The 20,512-nt window shown below is 33.4% G+C and overlaps 2 protein-coding genes across 2 annotated transcripts; one reads left to right on the plus strand and one right to left on the minus strand.

Moving 5' to 3' along the window:
* The first annotated feature begins 473 nt into the window (after positions 1-473).
* LOC115447999 (putative deoxyribonuclease TATDN1) lies at positions 474-3,753 on the plus strand. The gene is made up of 6 exons (XM_037439090.1): positions 474-622; positions 1,264-1,443; positions 2,005-2,188; positions 2,444-2,647; positions 3,071-3,280; positions 3,603-3,753. Exons 1-6 carry the CDS (start codon positions 574-576, stop codon positions 3,700-3,702), a joined length of 927 nt encoding a protein of 308 aa, XP_037294987.1. The 5' UTR covers positions 474-573; the 3' UTR covers positions 3,703-3,753.
* A 279-nt stretch (positions 3,754-4,032) lies between these two features.
* On the minus strand, positions 4,033-20,258 carry LOC115447998 (transmembrane protein 214). The gene is made up of 10 exons (XM_030175294.2): positions 20,044-20,258; positions 19,802-19,971; positions 19,132-19,414; positions 18,391-18,579; positions 12,221-12,438; positions 11,003-11,228; positions 9,850-9,992; positions 7,457-7,580; positions 5,316-5,712; positions 4,033-5,145 (listed from the first exon to the last, which is right to left on the minus strand). The coding sequence occupies exons 1-10, from the start codon at positions 20,156-20,158 to the stop codon at positions 5,019-5,021; spliced, it is 1,992 nt and encodes a 663-aa protein (XP_030031154.2). The 5' UTR covers positions 20,159-20,258; the 3' UTR covers positions 4,033-5,018.
* Positions 20,259-20,512: the final 254 nt, after the last annotated feature.

Genomic DNA, 20,512 nt, shown 5'->3' on the forward strand with positions numbered 1-20,512 from the left:
GATGGGCAATGCCAACACTAGTGATGCCCACATTGTCATATATTAACAAAAGAGGTTACCAAAATTTAGCCATGGTACGATCGCAAGCTGATATTATCTTTTTTATCACTTTAACTACGAACCTATACATACTCACTTCGTTCTGAAGGAAATAATCCCTACTAAGATTGCACATCTTGAGATTATGCAAGTCGTAACTAAGTATTAAGTAAGCTTCGGTCCTACATTTTTGCGAGATGTAAATCTCATCATCTTGTCCAGGGAGCAAATTTGAGACTTCAGTACATCAGAATTGTTTCATTATATGTATTAGGAGAAATAACAAAAATCTTATTATTGAAATATAAACATCATCCTCAAGGAATATAATTCCCGATACTATGTTTGTTTTGTTGTATTATGTGCAAAACGAACTCGTCACCGGATAAAATTCTTTCTACGAATTTTGTTTTTTAATTTTTTTCCTGATAACACTGGTTATGTCAACTGTCAAGTCAATTTATAACCCAAAAATTTACATAAATCAGCTGAGAAATAAATTACTATTTATAATCTTAGTCACTTCCTAATTATATGACTAGAGGAATATTAAGAAGAATGAGTTCTTTAAGAAAATATATTGGTGAGATACGCTTACGAGCTACATACTTTATATTGCGAGAAGCGTAAAATATCCGGTAGTTCAGATCAGTAAGAGTACAGTAATTATTTCATTCTTTGGTATAGTTGAAGGCGATTTTAGCCTGCTATACGGCGTTCCCGGAGTTGGTATTCCCTTTGCCACATAAAAAAAAACAAAACCAACTCCCAACTCGCCTTTTTCCCGAAGGAATAGGTAAAGATGCAACTAGACCACCCACTTTTTGCCATGTGCCATAGGCGACGAGCATATTGCCTTACCAGACACAAATTCTAGACTCTGGTTTCGTCTGTTGTATTACAAGACTCCTATGCGAGGATAGATTCTTACCTCAAGCCAATAATGCATTGATTCCCCAGATTCTGATGTTAATATGCAGAAATGATTACATATCGACATGTGATCTTATTTTTGGCTATTCTTCTATAACAAAAATACCTACAGAGATAGCATTCAGCCTCGTATTTCCCCTATAGAAAATGTAGATATTTAAATTATTGAACAAATATAAAGAATTACATCTCTCACTCCTCTTGCAAAATTGCAAATATATTAAATGGTTGCAAAGGTAAAAAAGTCATACATCCCAGATAAATGACAATGTGTCTTTATTACATCATCAGATATTGGTGCGAACCTCACAGATGATATGTACCAGGGTGTTTACCATGGATCCAAGAAACATGAGCCGGATTTGGATGTGGTATTAAGCCGGGCCTGGAGTGGGGGCTTGGACAAGATGATCATAACAGGAGGCAGTTTAGAAGACAGTAAAAAGGCTATAGATATGTCACGATCAGATGGTAAATGAATATTAAAAGTAATAACTCACCTGTATAGAGGGTGAAATTTAGTTCACTGTTTTTTTAAATGTACTGTCAATGACATACAAATGTGTATATAATGCAAAAAAGATATGAACTGATATGAACCGAATAATAAAAAAAATATAAAAGCTTGGTTTGTTGATGTTAAAATATTTTATCTGGTTTTGCTTTCTAAATGCTACAGTTCTATATAATTTACTGACTGTATGTTTCAGGAAACAGTGAAACAAATTCCACCATGTGTAATGCAATCACTTTATGAAAATTTTATTCTTTGTTATTCTACTTAAAACCTTGAAGATAAAGAAATAAAGTTTGCAATTTAATGCTTTAATAACCAACTCAATCTCTAAGGACAGTATATGTAATATCATGGATGAATCTTCTACTTTTTTCATCGAATCACCTACCTTTTCGCACCTTACTTATATTACCATCAATAGTGTGGAAAGAAAAATATTTTTTGTTATAAATGAATATAAAATTTGAACTGATATGCAATTTATATCCATCCCTACTATAAAATATTTTTTCTAGCAAGATTGTTTTCAACTGTGGGATGCCATCCCACAAGATGTAAAGATTTTGTGGAAAATCCAGAAAACTACTTGAATGGCCTCAGGAGTCTAATAAGTGAAAACAAGAATAAAGTTGTTGCTATCGGAGAGTGCGGACTGGATTACGAGAGGCTACACTTCTGTGAAAAGGATGTGCAGTTGAAGTAAGCTCAGAATGCTTTCAAGTCATGGCATTACCTAAAATTTGAATAAACTACAAAACATGAATTCAGTAGCATTAAAGCATTTATGACCTAATTTATAATATTATGAAGTCTTTCTTATTTTTGTTTTTTACTTATCACACTTTTTTTTGTTTTTAAATTTGATTTTGTGGAGAATTTTATACTTGAAATGCAAATAAAAGCATTTTGGCTACTGAAATGTAGACAGACATTTTTACTTAATTATGTTTTCAGGTTCTTTGAATACCAGTTGCAGTTAAGTAGGGAGTTCAGCCTGCCATTGTTTCTTCATTGTCGGGCAGCTGCTGATGATCTAGTGGATATCTTGAGCAGGAACCAAGACAAAGTGGTTGGTGGTGTGGTGCATTCTTTTGATGGGTCTGAGGAGGCACTACAAAAAATCCTTTCACTTGGATTGTATATAGGTATTAATGGATGGTCAGTTCAATAGATTATATAGATAATCATGTCACATTATAATAATAATAATATCAGCCCTGTATTATATACTGTCCCACTGTTGGGCATGGGCCTCCTCTACTACCGAGAGGAATTAGGCTTTAGTCCACCATGCCGGCCCAGTGCGGATTGGTAGACTTCACACACCCTCGAAAATTCCTCAAGAGAATTTCTCAGGTATGCAAGTTGCCTCACGAGTTTTTCTTCACCATTAAAGCAAGCGATAATTCACAAAGAATACACACATAATTTTTTAGAAAAGTCAGAGGTGTGTGCCCTTGGGATTTGTACCTGCAGACATTCGTTTCAACAGTCCCTTCCACAACCAACTAGGCTATCGCCGCTTATTGTTTACACCGCTCACATTAAATATTATATAAATAGCTAATACTTTTCTTCTAGTTCATTAAGAACGAAAGAAAACTTGGATGTGGCATCGAAAATACCCACAGACAGACTGATGATTGAGACAGACTGCCCGTGGTGCGAGGTGAAGCCCACTCATCCGGGATATGGGCATGTTGTCACAAAGTTTGCGACGGCCAAGAAGGAGAAGTACAGCCCAGGTTCTGATAGCCAAGTAAAGGGGAGAAACGAGCCTGTCAATATTGTGTAAGTTACCATTAGGAATAGGCATCATAATTTAATTTATCATGATGCCTATTATAAATGTCAATGCCTTGGTAATTGTAAAGGCACAATACTAACACTAATGTGGATAGTTGTGCCAATATAAAACCTATTTTTTACATGATATAGAATGCATTCAGCTTCGTTTTTATGACCAGTCCAGTTGAATGTCTGTCTTCTTTGAGGACCCAATCCAAAGTAAATTTGGTAAAGAACCACCTCAAGGCTTTCTATAGTCTAGAGGTGATTTGTGTTAAAATATTATGTATTGTTCTATTTGGTTTCAAATTAATTTCTGTTTCAGACAAGTTCTGGAGATATTGGCGGCAATACGGAAAGAAAACCCAGACGAATTAGCTGCAGCGATATATGACAATACAAATAGAGTATTTTTCCCAAAATAAACTGTTGTATAATGTGTAAATAAAGTTATATTTATAATGTTGTTTTGTCTATATTCGCTTACTTATTTTAGGAAGAGGAAAAAACAGCCTTTAATGACTAAGCTTTTAGTGTTAGGTAGATTTTAAATTTTGACCAACAATATAACCAAATGAGCCTATTTTAAATTGGCTGACAGTTTTATTTAACTATTGAATATGGTTAAAATATTAGTCCTATATACTACAATTCTATGATTAGACTTGGACCTGCCAGTTAAGGGCTCCAGACACAAACGGTTCCGTAAAAACTAACATTTTCTATAAAAATGTTGCATAAATAAATGCACAAAATGAAATCACTAACAATATTTTATTGTGAATTCTTATATTTATTTCGTACAACACAACATTGACATTATCCAGAGGAATGATGGTTTTAAAATACAAGCACTGGAGTGACTAATACTCAAGTCTTAATACCATTTAAACTAAATCAAGGAAGACAGTCTCAAAATTGTAAATAGCGACATCTGCACAATACAGTCAATTACTGATTAGAACTTTAATTATACAAATAAAAACAATGTTTGAAAGAATTACCAAAATTTTATAGAACATAAAACATAATTTAATCATTCCTCTTTCAAATTGTATATTTAATTAAAACACACAATCTCTCAACACAAATAAATATACTAAAAAAATCTTACCGACTACAAGGTCTAACTTTTTAGATTAATGATTTGTATTTGGATGATGATTAAGGTAACTAACAATAAGTCGATTGCGATTTAATGTAATCAGTCGTTGATTCCGTAAATGCATCATCAGGAATGTTGACGAATACTGAATTTAGAAATACCACTACATGTCATGGATATTTAAATGTTAATGATATGAAAAATTATTGCATTAACGATGTCGACTAACATCAAATGGACTGCATTTTGGTTGTACTCAATTAAAATTTTGTTATAAAAAAAACTGACGGGTTTTGAAAATGAACTCAGGGAGGTACGGACAGAGGACTATGGTCACGGGCATGCGATAGTCCAGCTACCTGAATAAATTAGGAACTTATAATTTTTCATTGTGCACCTCAATATTGTACGCCATGTTTTAAACTTAAAATGTTACCAATAAACAAATAACATTACTAGCAGTAAATGTAATAAAACGTAATAATAAACAGTAGATTTTAAAAACGGTTTTTAAAAAAAGTTGTAATTAAATTCATTGGAAAATATAATAAATTAAGTAAAAAAAAATTACACATCGCACATTCCTCTATCCGCGTTTGAGTTGTACTATCACTAACATACAGAACAGCTCTGTGTTCAGGGTATCTCCGAGTAGATGTTCACTTGTTCCCTGAACCAGTGGAAATACGAAGTCATGTGGAACCTGGTCACGTTGAGAGCTGACTGGGTCTTGTTCTGAAGTATCTCCGGCGCCCATTCGCCACTGAAATAAAATTTTAAAGATAACTTATTGTACATAATATCTTTTCAAAATTACCACATAATGTGAACAAATTTATATCGGTTAAGATATTATATAAAATACATTTTTAAAAAGCTGGGATAAGAGTTTTAGCTACATATTTTAAATTACACATTATAAATTTAACTTACATGAACACTTTAGTCTTCAAGTAATCAGCAGACAGTTGGTAATAATCAGTAGCATATTTCACCACAGCACTAACAAACGCTTGGTACTGCTTACGGATCGTCTCGATCAATCCTGGTGCGTACTGCTCTATGAAGGCTTCCAGCATGGGTGACTTTTCAGACACATAATCCCAGACATTTCCATACAAAACTCCAGCCTTTTTCACAGCAATGAAGTAAGCATCTTTAGATAGTTGTGCGTAAGGCTTACACGCCTCCACGGTCTGAGCGTAGTAGACTGGCGCGTTGGTCTCCACCCACAAGTATCCGCGTGCTGACGTCGACAATGTCTTCTGCCACGCCCGCTGGCTCTGTTCGAGTATGCCGAGGTCCTTGAATAGTTTTCCCGTTGCGCTCTCTGTAATAAAATAGTTTCGAAATATTAAACAAGTTCCTGTAGTGTGATGTTTGTAAGAGATAATTAAGGAAGTTTGCTATTTGTGGTTTATATATTTGAAGCTGGAATAAACCATCCTAAATGGTATTGAAGGAAAACAAATTTATGTGATTATTATTTACAACTGCTTGTTACATTATCCCAATATTTTATAACTTGTATTGCAATGAAAAAAAAGTATCTATCATTTTCCAGGTATAATAGTAAAGAAACACCTTTAAATGTGTTAATAATATGCGCTCAATAACAGCGTTGCGTGATCAAATCTACAAATATATACACACAAACATATCCATGTGTAGTGGTCTAGTTGTTAGTACATTACAACGCAATTGAAGGTGAAGGTCTAGGGGCGACCTTCGGACGCGTGCAGTAATCGGACACTTAACTGGATATAGATAATCTTGTACGAGTGTTACCAGAGTACAGGAAATATTGCAATTTTAAGATTTATTGTCTAACTGAATAGCTTGTATGCAGTTCATCAATTTTATTATGTGGCTCAGGGTTCATATTGTTGACTATTCCTCGCCAATCGACGCAATTATACCAACTTGTTTGAAACGGGATAAACAAAGTTTGATCCCAGAATGTAACACCTTTACGTGGGCCACTATGGCGGGTTTTACACCTTATATGATGGTTGCTAACAGGGCGGATACAAATTTCCTACCACCAGTGAAAAAAAATTTACTCTATTCTTTTCTAGAAAAATTGATGGTCAGCTTCTATTAGAGATAATCTGCGTAGTTCAGACCTCGACATACAATTATTGTGTAGGCTCACAGTAGGACAACTAAGGTAAAAAAGGCGATATATACTTGATCCATATTATAATATTATGTTTTTTTTTGTATATTTTGACTTGTATGATGAGTCCGATGTCCTCCAAGGGCAAACAAAAATAAATAAAATGATAAAGTAATACAGTATGGAAAAGTTTATGAAGGGGCTAGTAGGTAGGGGCGGAGATTATCTGAAATTTTTGGTCCCACACTGTTTTTTTTTAAATAGGAAGCCACATGATCCCTGAATGTTGTAAGCTACTTTTATACTGCAAATTGGCTTTCACACAAATGGTGGAGTAGGCAAAACATATATGAAACAAAACTAATATAACTCATGGAATAAAACATTCATATGTTTGTAATCATACATAAATTTCACTGTAGTTTACTATTGAAACATAGCCATGTTGAACAATTCCTTATCAAACCATGACATCAACCAGTTGATATTTAAGATCAAAGTCTTGTATTTAATTTCATATTCATGTTTAGTTTTTGTACAAAGATAAAGCTTGCAATAAAATGTTTTTTTATGTTCCTCTGCTGCCATGCCTGTCTAGTTTATTTTTATTGTACATGTTGTAGAATATTACCATCTTGCTAATGCTATTCACAATTATAAATAAAGTCTAAGGGACACTAGTAGAAAAATATTTTCCTTATTTATGCTTAGCGGCCTTGCATGTTTTGGTCGAAGCAATAATGACTTGTGCACTTAATGTGCAACTTGATAATGCATGGAGGATTTATATTATAAGGTAGTTTAATATGAATTAGCTTAAATAAAAATAGTTTATCTATTTCTAGATAACTTAATACAATTGTAATGTTGAAATATACACCTTTTCTCAACCTCATAAAGTTATTTGATGTTACAAAAACCTGTATACTTTATAATAAATATGTGAATAACTTACTAGGGAAATTGCCGCCAACCCTCGAGACATCGTAGGCCACGAGGCCAGCGATGGCCACAATGAGGAAGAAGCTCGCCCAAAGCCAAGGGAACCTTCTAGTGCTTGTCATTCTGTCTAGAATATCCTGTGGGCGAAAATATTAAATTTATTTAATAAAATTATTTTAAATCCAATCACACTGAATTATTAAAATAATATTATAAACATAATTCGAATGGCCACTAAGTTCAAACAAGTACGGACCTCCTAATAATATACTCCTAATAATACAATGTAATGAGAATGTTTTGGTATTTAGATGTTTCCACATTTGTTAGCGCTCCATGGATAATGTGCTGCAGAGATTTGGATGCAAATGAGCACACAGATAGAAATAAATACCATAAATATTTTCCTGATTTAAAATAGGTTAATTTATTATAGAAAAGTGCACAGTGGGATTTTTATTATAGGAACTCTAAGGCAGATGTCATCGAATTTTAGTATTAAGCTAAACAGTAACATATTCCATTTTAATTTGAAGTAGCAGTTGTTCTATTCTAATGTAGTTTCTGATTTCATTCATTACTTAGTGTACAAACCAGTAGCAAAAAGTAAAATTTTCCAGAAAGGAACCTGACACAACATATAGGTTACTAATATACATAAATGCAGACTGCAAATCATTGTAATGAAAATTATATAAGATTCAAAAGGGAAGCCAGTGGGAATTGTGTTATATGGACACTTTTCCACTGGTAGAAATATTTACATTGACAAACTGAAACAGAAGTTGAACTACAGTGCAGTATTGAAGGGTGAAAATGTCCATATCACCAACATGAAATAATTACACATTCTACACATATGTGATCACATAGTAAGTATATTGTATTACTATTTCCAAGCACTTTATCTTAATGAGTTTTGACATAACAGTTCGAAAATCATTTACAGTTTCCATTAAATGTGTTTGTCAGAATATGGAATTTTGTTATCTGTAATTGGAATACATTGTATACATGACAGTATGGTGTGCGTTAGCTATTTCTAATCTTAAAAGTAAACCAATGTATTTGTTGAAACTATGAGTTATGACATTAATAAATGTTACGGAAACTTCCATGTTATATGAAATGTCCTTGTTGAACATGTTTTAAACCATTTATTTGTATGTTCTAGCTTTTCATATTGCAATTTTTTATTACCTCTCTAATCTAGACTAAAAAAGTAATAATGGAAATATGTTGGTATTGTGAGACACATTGTTAATTTAACAAAATTCGAAATACTTTTCTCTTAGCAACAATTTAACATTCTTGACAAAGTTCCAATTAAATTCAACAATAATATTTTATTTTGTAATGATAGTAGGTAACTATTTATTTTAGTACACAGATAACATCTGGCTGAGAACAGAATGACCTTTATCATATCACATAGTTAACCTCTTAAAAAATGAAAATTTCATGATCAATAATTTACTAAATAAAACCTTTCGAATTTGGAATGTGGCACGAGACAAAGGTCTCATTAGAAATTTAATAGTTGATTGTTATATCCGTTCACAGGAACAATAAACTGCGATAAATCACAATAAACGTTTTAACATCACTCACAGCACAAATTCATCCAAAAATACGATCACAGCAGGGGATTGCTAGACAGGAAAGCGAATGTGCCACACCGAAAACGCACGCACCACCCGTGAACTAACGGACGTAACACATCTATTTACTGTTAGCACGGATGTGCGAAGAGTTGCCGCGGTTGAAAAAAAACAAGTTTCCCATCACCCATTGAACAATCGAGTGCGCATTTGTACAATCTACAATTTAATTTCGCTTGCGGGATCACATCGCGGAAAATATGACCATTTTCTCGCAACCGCTTACGTCGTACACAAATTATTTTATCAAGAATTATGTTCCAATTAATATATATTTTTTCTGTTTACCTTATTTCTGTTTTTTGTTAAATACCACGCACTTATAGTTCTATTCAATAATTTTAAAATACGACGCCCACTAACCACAATTTTCTCTTTGACAATGAAATCTAGTGTGACCAGGAATAGAGTAAAAGGACTACCGACATTTACAATTTCTCCTAAAATGTGAAATATCGAATAATAGCAAAATAACCTAATTTACCTATTTACTTCGAATTTTTAACGTAGTGATCTCACGGACGTTCGCACATACTATGAAAACAATATTAAGATAGGTACGTAGATATCAATTTGTATTCTGGTCTATCAACTCTGGGATCCGGTTTTAACAGGTTTGATAAAATTTTGGACATTATAAAAAACTCATACTTCTTGTTCCCTTCCAATCGAGTCGCTGAAATAACTACTTATAAGTTTAACGTATTTTCTAAAATCATTATATATTTTAACATTATTCACTCACCTGGCAGATCTTATTGGTTTTGACAAGAGTTTCATCCTTCTTCTTGCCTTTCAGAGCTTTCCCGCTGACTTCTTTGTATTGGAGTACTGTGGCCTTTAATGACTTCAGTTTCAACCTGGGGCTGAGCTCGCTCCAATTTGTGTCTGCATAGTATATTTTTAAATGAATATTCTATACTACACGATTTTGAGTAGAAGAACATAAAGATTTGAATGAAGCACTCACAATAAGTATGCTTATTCGTTTAAAAATAGCGTTGTTTTTTCTATAAACTTGAATATGCAAGGTTCATTTGTAGGTAGTAACGCTACAAAGCCGGTGAAAGTGCAAAGGCTATTTTGAGGTGAAAAGTAAATGCAATTTACATTTAAGTACAAGTTTAGCTGTTTTTTATGACCGAAGTCGTAAAGTTCATGAACGTATAATTTTTTTGACACTTGGTAAACTTGTATTATATTTCGTGCGTTTCTCGCTTCCACTAGATGGTAAATTATGTTTAAAATTAGTTTTATATGTGGCAGTTAACATATTACTAAGATTTTTTGATTTTTGATTATTGGTATTTGAGGATGAATTGAAATATTTAAATGCCAAATAATTTATTAATGTCAGACGAACCACAATTAGTATTTTATTTGTACTCTCTGGACATTTATAAAATTTATAAAATTCAATCATAAACAATTTATAATTCTTTATATGTAAACTAGTTTATGAATCAGATATTTCCTTTTATAACTTGATCCAACGATATACTTATGCTGTCATTAGCATATTTTTAAGAAGTGCTATAAACGAGACATCATTGTGAATGTACTTCCATGTTTATCGTAGATTATTTCAAATTTTGCTGTGAGTAACACTTCGTTAAAAAGATTGCCTTCAGCTTTTTCTATTCCAGTTTTTGATTTATGCTAGAAATAGTCGCGAACGATAACTATTATTTTCATAGCCTGTATTGTGACAATATTTTATAAACAACCAAATTACAGGAAATAAACGCTCGTCTGCCTGCTCGTCTGATTGATAATAAGCCCCGGGTTGCTTTTAAACAGCATAAAAACCTATAAGTTTATATTGAAATGTACTACAAAAATCCAGCTGTTTCATTACATTCATGGTTAAACAATATGATTAATGATGCGAAACTCACCGATATATTCAAGCAATGTTGCGGATTGCTTGCTGCACCTGTGGAAGAGTTGTCTCCAGGTCGCATTGCATGAGTCGTCTCTCACGAGGCAATCCACCAGGCAATCAACGAGCACCTTATTGTACGCATCAAGACCTGAACCGCTCAGATATTGGTTGGGCAACTTTTTCATAAGTTGGTTGAAGGTCACTTGTAATTTATTGCTGCATTTATTGAAATATAAATCCTGGAAGAGAATAACATTTTGGAGCCATGGGTTTTATACGATGTTAGCTATGGCCGAATCCTATAAACGATCTTACCCTAAATCGTCGGATTGATAGCCAAAATGGACCAATCGGAACAAAGTTTGATATTCATTCAGTTGACTTATTTTGAATGGGTCCTTGCTGCGTAGTTAGTTGGGAAAAAATATTGGGATCGGCCGTTCATAGATAACAAATGGACGAGCCCGACATGTTAGATTTTTCATGTGATCGAAATTCGCTATCCAGTCTGTTACAAAATATTTCGATAATCTGATGATTTTTTTTTTCTGAAGAAGCGAACGATTATTGCAAATGGGAAGTCTGTTTACGTATACACTCTGTGCAGTCACTTTATATAACATTATAATTATTATAATTCTTGTTGCTTTTTATGTGAGATGTAATGCCGCTCGTAATAATATCTACTTACATCATATAATATGCAATAGTGTTTTTAAAGTTCGTCCTTCTTTATCATAACAATAATTCAATTTGAATTCGTTTATAATACATGGACCGAAAAACGGTATTGGCATTTTTTGAAACTAAAATCAAACTGATCATAGTTCTTATTAAGCTATTATTCCGTGTAACAACGCAAGTGGAGCCGCGTCATAAAGCATGTTCCTAGCTTATGAATCACAGTTTACTACTTAGTTTCGCCATAAACCAAATTGTTTGAATAGACAAGTGTATTTAGGCCCAACCAATAACCTCACCTATGTCTGCAAAATGCTGATAGGAGAGGTATTTTGTTATAGCTTCTTAGAGTAAAGCAAATTTTTGAGGAAGGACAATAACCTCAGTCTATATTCGCGTACAAAACCGAAGTAGTGCTATACCGCGGTTTGGTCACAAAAACGTAGATTTATGTAGCGGTGTTCATTATGTTATTCTAAGTTTTTACCAGATTTCTCGATCACATGGCAACGTTAACCCAGACATTCAAAACTGAAACTGTAAATCTTACCTTATATTTACTTAATTGATGAATAAGGTCACTTGATAGTTCTTTGGACAGGCCGTTCTTTTTCGCGTTGACCGTGTCTATCATGGCGAATAGCTGGTCTTGGCTGATTTTGGCCGCGTCCGTGCCCGCGTGTAGATCCATCAGCTTCGACAGATAACCTACCACGTATTTCGAGTAGTTCTTCAGTTCTATTAGGGGTAGGAATAGTTCTTGCCAGGCTGAAATGAAACTTTCGTTTAATCTTTGTTCATGTAATGGTAGTTTATAGAATAGGGATTTTGTATCGCGTGTGTGTTTGTAAAATGGTTTATTTAGTGTTCACTACGATCCGTGAATATTTTTCTTATTTGTGTATATAAGACCCCAGGTCTCTCGTAGACCTTCGTAATTACGCTGATATTATGATATATGTTATATGTGCCTAGTAACCACCGTACACAAGGTGTTATAGTGGCCGACGTAAGTGTATCGCGTTCAGGGATCAGCTTGTGTATATCCAGTTCCAACAGCCGTCATAATTGTGTCGACTGCCGAGGGGTAATCATCTCGTCACTCATTCTATTGGACCCCACTCCACTTACCACGAGGTGCAGTGGGGTCACATTGCCGTGAACGTATAAAAAAAATATTATCAAGACACAAGGTCTGTATTACTGGCATATAGTTATATCTGTGAATGTTTAATTTGTATTTGAATTGAGTCCATATTGCATCTTCAACCGTTATCAATACTTTTTACTTTAATCATCATACTTACGGCATCGTTTATGCAATAAAAATTATCAAGTAATAACTGACATGGCCACTTTAGCCGTCTTAATTATGCCGTCCTGCATAATTCAATTGCGTATTCCGCAGAGTGTAAATATTTTAATGATTTCTTTGGTAGGTATCAGAAAGTGAAACTAACTCAATACACGAGTTATGAAACTTTATAAAAGGGAAAAGCAATTTGGGTTAAAATGAAAGAATATACATTAAGTGTTAGCATATTATGTCTCATAGTGATAAGTATAGTGCATAGTTATATGGCATTATTAAATAGAAAGCGATTGTATCCAGTAGTATGCCTTTTGTTTATAGGCTTTTACATCACTACAATGACTTGTTAATGTTATCATTCAGTTAAAAATAAAGGGTATGGAGAAACACATAACCGAAACAATAACTAAGAATTGCGAATTTTTGGAGTCTATCTATACTACTTATTTGTAAGTCTATGAGTATATTTGTAGGAAATTTCTAGAACTGATGAAAGATTTAAAACAGTCACTAATGATACACGATGTTAAGAGCCATATTTTTAAGATTAATTTATTCCGGGAAAAACGTGGGCGAAACAAAGCAAAAGCTGGTAACCCATAAAATTGCCCTATTTAAAACTAAAGCCGAACCTGTAGATATGTATCGATGCATATTATAGGGATAATATTATTGATGCCGTAAACATAACGGTTATTTTTATTTTAGGCATAACGTGATATTGACAGAATAATAATTTTAAATAACAATAGGCATCGCTTCGATTAAAAATTCAAAGTAACGGAATCGAATATTCATGCTGTGAGTGAACTTGATAACATAATATTGTTTTAGGACAGTAAATATATAAAAATATCTGCCTGTCTATAATTGTGTAGTTCGGAATTTACCTATGCTCTATTGCTATTAGAATTTTAGTTAAACCACACTTAAGCATTAGTTTCTGTTATTTTTTCAGTTGAGCTCATTTTTGTTTATTACTTTTTACACATATTTCAAATATATTTTTTTCAAACATATATTCTAACACACATACAATTATTGAAATCCTGTAAAAAATCAACAAATTATAAACCTTTGAATTTCAGGAGAAAGGGTCAAGATACGAGAAAAACGCGCAAGTGACATCATCGGGCATAACGATGCGTGCGAAAGAATGAGATGGAGCTATATCCCTCCTACACTCCCACTCCTGCACATTGTAATATTTGAAATATTATGAATTATTACTTCATTTCTTAACCAATGTTAAGGCAGTTTTCACAGAAAGATATTTTTTATAATATTTGCTTTTACATATAAAATAATATCCAAAATCCGACACAGGAAAATACTCTATTCCCTATTTGCTAATTGATTGTAGCAATTCTGTATTAAATTTTACCTAGTAGTAATTAACAAAAAATATAAATTAATCAAATTGATTGCCTATCCTGACGCAAACAAAAAAAAACCTTGGCAAACAAAAAACAACGTCCAAATTACATAAAACAACTTACCAACGTAAAATATGCACACGAGAACCTCTTAAAGTCAAGGTATCATAGAAAACTGAGAAAAAACTGATAGAATTCGGTTTATCGTCGCCGGCCTACCTTGAGAGGTGTCACAGTGACTGATAACTTATCTCTGAAAAGGATGGCGGTGCGAACCGAGGTGCCACCTGAATATCATTATCGGGCAAAAATACGTGTAGACGACCTAGATAGCTCAGGAATGATGAATCTGAAATGTGTGTTGAAGCGGCGGGCTTAGCTCTAAGGCGTGGAATTTTGCGAGGCCTTTTGACCTGACTGACAAAGAAGAGACATCTTCTTTTTTTCGTGCAAGCGCAAGGGTGTTTGAAAAACGCCATCCTGGGCAGTGTCGTATCATGGGTTTCTGTTCGCCCCAAGGAACGCATCCTCCTCTCAAACATTGCTTTATTAGTTCATATGATTAAAGGTTTTATTTCATGAATTTTGCAAGGCCAATACTTGGTTTAAGTTGCCGAGAAAATGCACACTGTGGCTTTAATTCTTAGGCTCTTACAGATTGTTTTACTCTGTCCTTTAAGTTAGATAATTCGTTATATAGATTGCATATAACGATACATCGTAGAGAGCCCTATACACGCAGGAGTGTAGATTTTAAATTTTCGACCTTATTGATATATCTCAACGAAGCCATTATTTTTAGTAAGTATAGAGGTAAGTAAATTTCTTAGCTTTTTCTTCCTCGACTACTATTATGTGGAAGTGCAATACTCTTTGGAATCCAACATATAATTTTTCAGACAAATACCAACTTAAATGTTTAAATAACCCACTAACCCCATTACGAAACACCGCGATAACCATCTTCAATACCGTGAAATAAACAAAATTCACGAATACTCATAACAAGCGGTTTCGAATCTATTTAATCGTTGCGACTGGTCTGCGGTACATTTCAGCGCCTTTCACGAACGTTCACTTTCAAATCTCCACAGATGTTTCTGCATTACAGTTTCGACATCGAACGTGGACGGGGAACGTGATCGGTGGCGATATTTCGATGACCACTAAGTAAACTATCGTATCTTTAAAAATAGGAATATTCCCTTCTTTACCGTTTCGTTATGTGGGTACTGTTTACTACCAAAACCCATTAAAAAAGTTAGTTAATGATTGTTAATAAGTGTTTTGTCGTTTATTAACTTTTAGATTAAATGGGTTAGGTTAGACAGTACCTAGATAATGAAACGCTAAAATGTGAATGTCGCAATTATTACAGATACGATAGTTTACTTAGAAATCATCGATTTAAGCCGAGAATTGAGAAGCTGTTTTAGTGGCAAGATGTGCCCAACATGAGACCGTTGTTTTTATGTATTGCTTTGATTGACGAGACGAGCTTGCCGTTCGCCTGATGGTAAGCGATACGACGGCCCATAAACAGTAGAAACACCAACTAACACCTTGAATTATAAAGTATTGTTTGGTATTCCACTACGCTCGCCATCATGAGATGTTAAGTCTTATTATGTCCAGTAGTTACACTGGCTACTATCCTTCAAACCGGAACACAACAGTGAGTACACATTGCTGCTTGGCGGCAGAAATAGCCATTGCGGAGGTACCTACCTACCCAGGCGGATTCTCACATATGAGACCTCTACCACCAATGTGTCGTATAAAGGGCTATATACCAGTAAAATCATTACTCTTCCTCGCTTCACTGTAGTCGGGTAACAAGTGTCAACATCTGTCTGTGTAAATAGCACTATATGCTAGGATATTAGGCCATATGAAGATTGCAGATGGCATATTTGTTCGTAGACGCGAGTTATTGATACGCATTTTATATGCGTTTGCAATTTGTATGTTGAAGTATATCTACAATTCCCATCTATTTGTAGTAGAACTACATTGTATACCTATTTGTCTAGAGCATAAATAGGCTGACTCGATATCCACCGTTATATACACAGTCTCACCGAGAAGCAACGTGAAGTCACACATTTACGTTGCGTACGTTGACGAAACGAATTTCAATTAGCAAGATTTCCCATGGACCAAACACTCTCATTACTTGCTCCGAATCATTGTCTTTAAGACAGGAAGTCTTCTTTTTTATTACAACCGAAGGACGAAACAAGCATGCCGCTCGCGTCATCGCAAGCAATACGACCGCCCATAAGCAGTAACATCATACAGAACTTTGAATTACAACGTACTGGGTGGCACTCCACTGCACTCTACCCTGATACGTATCATGTAAAGTCTCATATTGCCGGTGATCATAGCGGACATCACTTAAAAATTTACATAAAATAAGTTTTGTACTATGCTACCAAAAGGCTATTTTCGTCTTTATCTTTGTTTTTGATACGCAAATGACTACTCCAATTAGTAATCGAGATTTCATCTTTAAAAAAAATATGGGTATAATTTCGTTGGGTCAAAATATAATTAAATTGGGTATAAATTTAGTTAATCAAAAAAATATTTCGAAACACAAATACATTAGCCATAACACATTATCATTAGAAATTTTGTAACAAAACGTTTTTATAATCCATCCATAAAATCAGTTATTATAAACCAAAGATAAATTGTTTGACTCATTCGTCGATTTTGGAATACATTCTCCATTTTTATCATATATGAGTCATGTAACTTGGCAAGTTGGCATTGAAACGTAGGCGAAAGTAGAACAATGTTTTTGTAGCGTCGACGGCTTAAGTTAGCAGATAATTACGAGTTCAATAAGTTGGCTCTGTATAATTGAACGAGACCAGCAAGCTAGGTCAGGGATAGCGAACTTTTATTGATTAAAGTGCTAATATATATGAAAAAAAATATATACATATGCTTATATGTTAGTTTCTTCTAGGGTAATCATTCGGGTCACTTTTTCTGGTTATTTTTTTTTGGTAATACTATGTTTTTCGTTACGTTTATAGACATTTAAAAAAATTACATGCGATTAAAATTAACAATAACATTTGATTTAAAATATAGTTTTAATAATAATTGACCGTATTATTTTGTCGCGTGCTATTAGTTCGCCATCTCTAAGCTAGGCACACGCCTGATATAAGTGGCCATAAATAAATATTAAACGTTTGCAATTAAATCATAAGTCAATTAGTTAGATATACTGGAACTTCTAGATTGTTCTAGTACTATATTTGGATACAACTAGCGACACAAACATAATTCTCTGTTACGCGATGGCTCCACCAAATAAATTAGGAATTGCGTACATTCGAAACATGGTTGACGGCTTCTTAAATAAGATTAATCATTTTTGTCTTGAAATTTTAGTCATGTTACTCAGAAATCGAAGGCATTACCCCGCAGTTTATAGGCTATTGACTACGCCAATGAAGTGATAAAAATAGTTTACTTTATTATTTTTTAGTTGGAAAGTGGCTTCAATTATCTGGAATGTGTTCATTCGATAATGAGGTCAGTAGCATGTGTACAAAACATTTCGTTGTGATAAGACAAATATTATTTTGTTTCGTAATGAAGTACTAGTTATATTTTATTGATGTTTTATTGTACCATCAAAAATTAAATAACAAGATAGTATTTTAATGATACGATAGAGTTATATTGTATGTTTGTTAGGGCTTTTATTAACATACTAAGTAATTTCATTTAAACATAGTAAGGGCTTCTTTCACCATATTTAACTTGTGGTTTAACTAAATGTTATCCACTAGTTAGCATATTAAAGCCAATGTAGATAATATATATTGCATGCATTTAATTGGGTGTGCAGATGGCAGTGGATTTTCTTTGCACACGGCAATATAATATGTTCATATTTATAGACATGCATTTATTTTATTTTGTACAGCTCACACCATTCAAAAATACAGATACATCATAAATGCAGTCATGATGAGTTTTTACAGAGAAAATTACTTAACTTACCTTTCATTCCAACTGCAAAATCTCTCAAACCACCCTGTCCAAACGCCCACAGTAAAGACAATCCGATAGGAGGTCTATTTTGATACGAGTTCCTGAGGGATGCATTTTTTTGAATGGATGCAATACAAAAATCTGGGTTTTCTTGAGCAAGCATTTGCAGCAATATTCTGTGTCCGTTTACAAATTGACCTGAAACAAATATTCAATTTATTATGTGGTCCGAATGTTAACAAGTTCGGTAAAATGTACTGATATAAGTAAACCAGTCTCAATTCTTTTTAATTATATGCAAGTTAACTGTTATGGTTGAAATTAACTTATATTATTTTGATTGATTTGATTTTTCGGTTAATCAGGACTGTATTGATCTTTAAGAGTGATATAATCTTACATAAAATTTGTAATATTTTGTAATAATTGTAATTGTATAAGAATAACAAAAAGTATGCCCTTTTCTTGACAAATTTTGTTTTTATTTATTAGTGTTATGTAAAGTATAAGTTATAATAATATAGGTCAATGAATCAAGGTAAATCATTTATGAACTATCTTATCTTAATTTGATGTTTGGTGGCAATAAACAATATTTATAACATAAAAATATAAAAATGGATTTAGATATTTCATAGGCACCTTGAAATATATTTTATCAATTTTTTTTATTTAATTGTTTAGTATGTAATTTATTAATGTAGAATATTCTTTGTTTTCATGAATAAATATTACCAATCAGCTATTTACCTCTACTCATATCATTCCCCAGGGCAGTCAGGGTACCATCAAAGAATAGTTGAGTGTTTTTTTTTTCTGCATCCTGGAGTACTCCTTCCAGTACACTCTTCAGCTCATCAGGCACTACGGAGAGGGGATACGAAGAAGGATGCTGGGAGAATGTGGGATCTTCTACATCAATCTGGATCTTCGTGTTCAAGAAGTTTGCGACATCTTTGAGCCAAACTAGGGGCGCATTTGAGAAACGAATTTTGTTTGTTGCTATTATGTTCGCCAGTTCTGTTACGTCGATCTGAAAGTATATTTCATTCGTAAAATGGAGCTTTACGATAATAGTTTGGGTATATTTCATATTGATATTTGAATTAGGACCTTTTTACAGCTTTGTAGTGTTATCCTTGTAAAAGTGATATCAATTTGCTGGTAAGGGTTATATGAATCTTTAGGTATCTAGTTTAAAATATAGATTATTATTTTGTATAGGTCTTATTAGAATTTTGATATTCTATATACGCAATAAAGAGTTTACGGGATGTTATAATGGGTAATCAGTATTGATAAACAGTTTCATTTATTTAAAATATTATTTTATACAAACTAAAAATCTACCTGAAGCAGTTTAAAAGTTAAAAAGTACGCATCTATGGTAAAGAGAATGTATTTCAAAAAGTATACTCACAGCCTCCAGAGCTTCTTCCAGAGTTCTAGGCGGTTTAGGTTTCGGCGGTTCCGCTTTTTTGTCTTGTTTCTTCCCCTTTTTATCTCCATCCTTCTTTTTATCTTTAGCCGGTTTTTTTTCGCTGTCAATCTCCATACCGGCGTAAAATGATTTTAATTGCGAATGTGGAACTAAAATTTATTTATACATATAAAAATACACATAGTAAATCGGCTAGTTTAATAAAATAGTAGTTAACCTACCAACATCCTCTAATTTCGGACCATTTTTAATTTTTTTCTCATCTTCCTTATTTTTTACTTTACCATTTTGAGATTTCTTGCTCTTTCCAACAACTTCCCATTGACCGCTCGACATATTTATTGAGATTATTTGGAGATTTATGTAAAATATTGTAAATAAAGAGAAAGCGATAGGTTACACGTCAAAATCAAACATCAAATAAATACAAAAAGACTATTTCTATAATTCATTAGTTCATTGTATGAAACAATAATACCATTGATACGTAAGATAAAAAGAATAGTAATATATTCTAATGCTCAAATTCTCAACATTCACAGAGCGGTTACTATGAAACCCTTCACAAAAAAAAGAAAATTGAAAACTTTACTGTGATTGGTCAATTAATTCCACATTGGACAAAACGTGGCACAGGAACTTCATTCCGAATTCCGTTCCTTCACCATTTTTAAACAACTTAATTTGGGG

Source organism: Manduca sexta, chromosome 16 (assembly GCF_014839805.1).
Source record: "Manduca sexta isolate Smith_Timp_Sample1 chromosome 16, JHU_Msex_v1.0, whole genome shotgun sequence".
In the NCBI taxonomy this organism is placed as follows: domain Eukaryota; kingdom Metazoa; phylum Arthropoda; class Insecta; order Lepidoptera; family Sphingidae; genus Manduca; species Manduca sexta.